Source organism: Protopterus annectens, chromosome 6.part1, assembly GCF_019279795.1.
Source record: "Protopterus annectens isolate FY-2018-M chromosome 6.part1, PAN1.0, whole genome shotgun sequence".
NCBI classification, from domain to species: Eukaryota; Metazoa; Chordata; order Ceratodontiformes; family Protopteridae; genus Protopterus; species Protopterus annectens.
In genome coordinates, this window is record NC_056738.1 from 385,665,862 (window position 1) to 385,672,276 (window position 6,415).

The 6,415-nt window shown below is 41.5% G+C and overlaps 1 protein-coding gene across 4 annotated transcripts in view; it reads left to right on the top strand.

Moving 5' to 3' along the window:
• DPF2 (double PHD fingers 2) overlaps nucleotides 1-6,020 on the top strand; it is a 779,856-nt gene extending 773,836 nt beyond the window's left edge. For all 4 annotated transcript variants that reach the window (XM_044075795.1, XM_044075796.1, XM_044075797.1 and 1 more), the window contains one exon: nucleotides 5,746-6,020. In XM_044075795.1, the coding sequence (XP_043931730.1) occupies nucleotides 5,746-5,831 (86 nt within the window). In that variant the 3' untranslated portion in view covers nucleotides 5,832-6,020. The remainder of the gene's footprint in view (nucleotides 1-5,745) is intronic.
• Nucleotides 6,021-6,415: the final 395 nt, after the last annotated feature.

Consider the following 6,415-nt stretch of genomic DNA (forward strand, 5'->3'; position numbering starts at 1 on the left):
AAATCCCGCTTCAAGACAACTTCGCTGAATCTTCAGTTCATCAGACTCCCAGAACACAGTAGAAGAACCACTTGACCACCAGAAAAAATACAGTGAAACAAGAAAACCCTCCAAGTGGGAGTCTCCACCTCCCACATCCCCCTAACCAAATATGCCAACTACGAGATCGCATTACAGTGGGGAAAGGGCAAGGTTCACCATGGTGGCCAAGTAATTCTTTTCACGGGTTAAGATTTAGCAAAGTCATCTCGATGAAGCAAGAGTTGATAATCTGGTACTTCGATATTTTGGAGGGAACCCGAAAGTGGTTAGCTTTCTTTGCAGGAGCAAGATAGGGACTATTTAGGGTCATAAGTTGTGTGACGAATGTTTTTTTTTGAAGGAGATATATTTCATACTATTATTAATGGATTGTTTGAGTTCTTAATCTTTTTTAATAAGTAAAAAGCAAGAATCAGTAATGTATTTGCTATAAACTGTGAAGTGGGTGACAGCCATGGATTTTCTGGCCTCAAATAGACATTTTTCTAGTCCTGCTTCTCATTCTAAAGTGCTTTGTTGTAAGCTTACTATATTTCAGTAGCCTGCATCGCTTAAATTTGTCTCATGCAAAGCTGATAACAGTGGAGAGGCAAACCATGTCAGCATTGTTGGCTCATTGAAATGCATTTTTCTGTGAAATAGCAGCTAAGAGCCTTAAGGGCATAATCAGATCTTCCTTCATTAAGTACCATAACATTGTTTTCATGGGCATGTTGGTATAGATGTACACTCTTCTCAGTGTGGAGTGTATTTTTACCAGGAACTCTCAATTTAGGTGTTTGTGTTTGGGGGGGTGACAAACTTTATAAGCTTTTTCCTTCAAATACTGGCTTTATAATTTTCAGTTTTGTCCAAATGGCTTTCTGGGAATGTAAGGATTATATTATAAACTACATTAATTGTGAGGGATGTAGATCATCATGTCTGTATTTATGGGGTGATGATTCCATTTGTTTTGGAAGTTCCGGTAGAGTCACGATTGCAGATGTCATAGTGGTCTACAGCATTTATTTTTTTTGCTTTTATCTTTATTTTGTTTTCAGTACTCTAATGGGATTAATCATTAGTGATGATGGTATTTTTGGCAGATATCCACTTCAGTAGGTCAATAAGTGTCACAAATCTAATTTACCATTACAAACCTACTAACAGTGGGCAGCCTTTATTAAGTGGGAGAGGAAACCTCAGTGATCATCTTTCCTTAAAGAAAGTGCTGGGATATAGCAGCAGACAGCCTTTTTTTAACATCAAAGAACTGTAAACAGCCCCAGTATTTTAGGATGTGCCAGTACATCAGACATTTTACTTAATCCTCTGATGACTGCCAATCATTTATATAACTATGCAACTGCAAGTAAGTGCATATTGCCAAGTCATGATTATACAGATGCAGTGCATCTGTGTGTGGAAATTGCTGCTGCATTACAAAATCCTAGAACTCTTGTTCTCTGCTGTATGTCTGGATTCCTTCTTCGTGTTTACCTAGCGTAAGTGTTCCCTTCATAAAGTTATTTATAAAAACACCTTGCGGTATGAAGCAGTCACACAATCTCCTGAATTTTTTGCAGATGGATTCCTTAATACATTTTAACCAACCATTATGAAGTCTGTTTCACTATAAACTGTGGGCCCAGCTTTACCGCTTCTGCCATGCAGTAATTAGGAATTACTTTGTCTGGCAAGTAGCTCTTTCTCTTGGCTCTTATTTGAGTCATTTGATTCAAGTTGCACAGAAACTTTCTCTGAAGCTTGTATGTTCTAGCCAATGTGTCACATAGTTCACAACACCAGTGTGCCACCCAGCAACAGCCCCTAAGGCAAGACAATGTACCTAACACTTTAGTCATAGGTGACTCTATAGTCCGGCACACTGATGTCCCTCTCACCAGGTTGAATAAGGAGAAAATTACAGTCTGGTGCCAGGATCCGCCACATAACGCATGCACTCAAGTCACTCCACAACAAGTACAAATATGACTCTGTCATTGTCCATGTTGGAGTGAATGATTTGAGACGTACCTCCCTGGACTACATGAAAAGAGACATGGAAGAGCTCTCGGATCACGTGGCCCAGGCAGGTATGACCCTAGCCCTGAGTAGCATCCTGCCTTCGCCCAGAATGATACCACAATATAAGGATAAAATGATTGACTTCAACAATTGGCTAAGCTTATGGTGTCATTCAAAGGGGATCCAGTATCTGTCTGCCTGGGATGACATGATTGACAGACCACGATGCTTTGCCAGAGATGGTCTGCACCTGTCGCCCCTGGGATTCAGGTTACTGGCTAAGGCTCTTGCCACCCCATAGTGCCTTTTTTAGGCAAACTTCAAAGGACAAAACCACCACTGTAATAGGTACAAGCATGCAAAATCTGAAGGTAATGCTACTCAATGCTAGAAGTCTAAACCTCAAAATGCACTCTCTCGAGGCACTCCTAAAATGGAGAACATCGATATCTGTGCAGTAACTGAGACCTGGTTCAAGGCTCCAGAGAGCACCCTGCAATACCAGGCTACAACTCTTACCACACTTTTCGCCACCAAACCAGGACCGAAACACTAAAGGTGGAGGAGTGTCAATATTCACCAAGGATATTCACACCACCAGGCTAGTTGGCCAACACAATGTGTCTGAAATTCTCCAAGTGCAACTAACACTAGGTAAGACTGCAATCCAAATTGTAGCTTGCTACAGATCCCCACCATACCCCAAGATTCTCACTACACCTTTCTAAACATACTGGAAAATATTAAGATAGAACCAAACACCCTAATACTGGGTGATTTTAACTACCCTGCCATTAACTGGGAAAACTACTCATGTCCCAACACCTTTGCAACGGTTCTTGGAATTCATAAATTCCAACGCCCTGGATCAACTAATCCATAGTCCCACCAGGGGCTCCAGTATCCTAGACCTGGTCATTACCAACATGGGAAATCAATGCTCCATACCTATGGTCACCCCTCGTTAGTCAGGTCTGACCATAAGCTAATCACCATTAACATCCACATCCCACCCCACCCCCAGTAAAGAAACCACCATAAAAACTTCTCCAAAGCCAACTTCATGCTACTCAAGTCAGAAGTGACAAACTTCATGACACCCATGCAGACGGGAACTGAAAGTTCAACTGCTGAATCCTACACTAAGGCACTATACGAGCACATCCACTCATGCATGAATCGTGCCATCCCAAATAGAACCAAAATGCTCTCATCCAAAAAAAGGAAGCCAATCTGGTGGTCCCCTGCCATAAACAAACTTTACAACAAAAGGAAGAAACTTTTGCAGAAAAGAGGAAAGTCCCAGGATGCAAAAAACTCCCTTACTAGCCTCAGTAAGAAACTGAGATGCCTCATAAAATCCTCCAAAGCTAGTTACGAAAATAAAATTGCCAAAGATTCCAAAAACAACCACAAAGCATTCTATAACTATGTCAAGAATCTAAATGGCAATGCTCAGATCTGCTCTGAGCTAAAACAGAATGGCATTAAATATACTGATCCGAAGGATATTGCCAATATCCTGGCAGATCGATTCAGTGTCAACCTCACCCCCCTCTCACCCCCTAAATGGCCCATCTCAATACCGGAAGATTGCCAAATTCCAGTAATAACGGCCACACAGGTACAAAACGCACTCTCTAAAGCCAAGAATACAGTATCCATGGGACCAGATGACATCCCGGGCTGTGTACTACATGAACTACAATATGAACTGGCACCTCACCTAAGTGTCATGTTTAATCATAGCCTCACCTCAGGTTTCGTGCCCACTGAGTGGTGCAGAGCTACAGTTATCCCAATCCACAAGGGGATCCACCTTGGATCCCGGAAACTACCGTCCCATCAGTCTGACGAGCCTTATCTGCAAGGCCATGGAGCGTATTATCATGGAACTTATAAACAAAGACATTGGCAACCTTCAAACACTGGACCCCACCCAGTTTGGGTTTGTGAAGGGCCGATCTTGTCTCCTGAACCTGATTGACTTCTTTGAATCAGTCTCCAGAGCCATGGACAAGGGTAAGGTGGTCCACACAGCCTATCTAGACCTTGCCAAGGCCTTTGACACCATCCCCCCTCTGGAATCATAGATAAACTTACTAAGTTGGGCATTAATCCCTATGTCACCCAATGGGTTGCTAAATGGCTTACTGATAGAACCCACACTGTAAAAGTAGCCGATTCCAAATCCAGCTCCAGACAAGTGACAAGTGGAGTACCTCAGGGTTCAGTCCTGGGGCCGCTCTTGTTTGGCATCTACTTCTCTGGAGTACAGGTCAACACTAAGGGACTCTGGCTAACAAAGTTTGCAGATGACTGCAAACTGGGAGCCATTATTGAATCCCCAAATGATGTGGATACTCTACAAAAGGGCCTTACAGAAACAGATGCTTGGTGCCAGAGCCATGGGCTCAAGCTCAATGCCAAGAAATGTATTGTTATCCCCTTTGGGAAAAAACCTGTATCCATGAATTACCATATAGGTGGCAATACACTAAACACAGAAAGTGTGATAAGAGACTTAGGGACACAGGTGGACAGTGGTCTCACCTTCGATAACCACATCGTCACAACAGTCAGGAAATCCTTCTATATGGCACACCTCATCACGAAGGGCTTTTCATCCAGAAAAAAGGAGGTCATTGTCCCACTGTACTCATCCCTCATTAGACCCATTATAGAATACAACGCCCCATTTGGTATGTACCTCTCAAGACATCTGCAACAACTGGAAAGGCCTCAGAAATACCTCACTAAAAGAATCACAGGCCTAAAGCAGATGCCCTACGCTGACCGCCTTAAAGAACTCCAGCTATACTCTCTCGCATATCGTCTACTCAGAGGCGATCTCTGCTTAACATACAAGGCCATGTCAAACCCAGAGCTGTTGGACATGCTACACTTAAAGAAATCCCAATCCCTCAGAGCTACATGCTCCAGGGATCTAAACCTTGTCATCACAATAAACAAAACATGCTGGAGGGATAGGTTCCTGACCCAGAGACTCCCCAGACTCTGGAATAGATTGCCCATACATGTCAAGCAGAGTGCCTCTTTGGACCTCTTCAAGAGGAACCTTGACGATTGGATGGGAGAAAGGAAATTCACCCCAGGGATCACGTCAGTCGCCCTGCTAGACAGGGGTCCAGGAAAGTAAATAATGTGGAAAGAAATTGCCAGGGAATTGTTATGGCTAGGTTTGTATAGGCCCTAGGGCTGATAGCCTAGTACCAACCTATGAACCTATGAACCAGTTGTCTAGCTATCCAGTTATTAGTTATCATTTGCACGAGGTTTAGCTAGACAGTTCAGTTAGTGTCATTAAACTTGCAGAAAAAGATTTGGGAGACCCTTTTCCTGGTGTTGCAGTGATAGTTAAACCAGTGGGTAATATTTATCATTTTGTGTCCACAGGTATGTGACCTTTGCTGTATTGTTTTGTTACTGGGGAGTTGAACTCTCCATGAAAGCTAAGGAAATAGCTATATGTTCTGATGTTGCAATACTGGCAAAGATCTAGTTTTAAGTCTGACACATTACTTAGCTATCGGTTCCCTTAGTTGCTTGACATTATTAAGGGCTACCAGTTACACTACTAAAATTTTCATGTTTGCAACATTGAAAAGCAAGAGGATTGCTTTTGGCTGTGGTAAAGTTTGTAATGTATATGTGTTTTTGTTTCTTTTTCAGGAAGTTGGAGTTGCCACTTGTGCTTGGATTTGTTGAAGGATAAGGCTTCCATTTTCCAGTCTCCAAGCTCATCAAATTCATCTTGATTCAGGGATTGTCTTTTTTTTTTTTAATGTAATAAGATGTGATCATTGAAACTGTGGTGCTTCCTGTTTTGGAATGTAAGAAGGGTGCTGTTGACCTTTTGGATTTAGCTGCCCCTTTATAAAATTAAGGTTTTGTAAAAAAATTTTTTTTCAAAAAAATATTTAAAAAGTAAAAAAAAAATTTAAATTCTGTGTTGCGTAATATGTTTAGTTGGTGCTTTTACTGTAAGAAAAAGAAACTTCAAGTTTTCCTGGGAGCACGTTGTAACTTTTCTCAGGTTTCTTTCAGAAATATACCGTTTATTCACTGTATTTCTGATTTTCAAGATCACTTTCACTGTGTATTACTGTATATAACTTTAAAGGTCCTAAAGATTAGTAATCAAGAATGTTGTCACTATATGGTCCTATGTACGACAAAGAGCTACAATACTGGCCGTTAAACACTGTAATTTCAAAGTGCGAAGAAAGATCAAATATGGGTATAGTGGTCTGACAGCTAGGAAAGAAATCTGAATACAGTGTAAGTTTTTTTAAGAGCAGAATTTAAAAAAAGTGACAGATAAGGTGTGTAGATTGCTTTT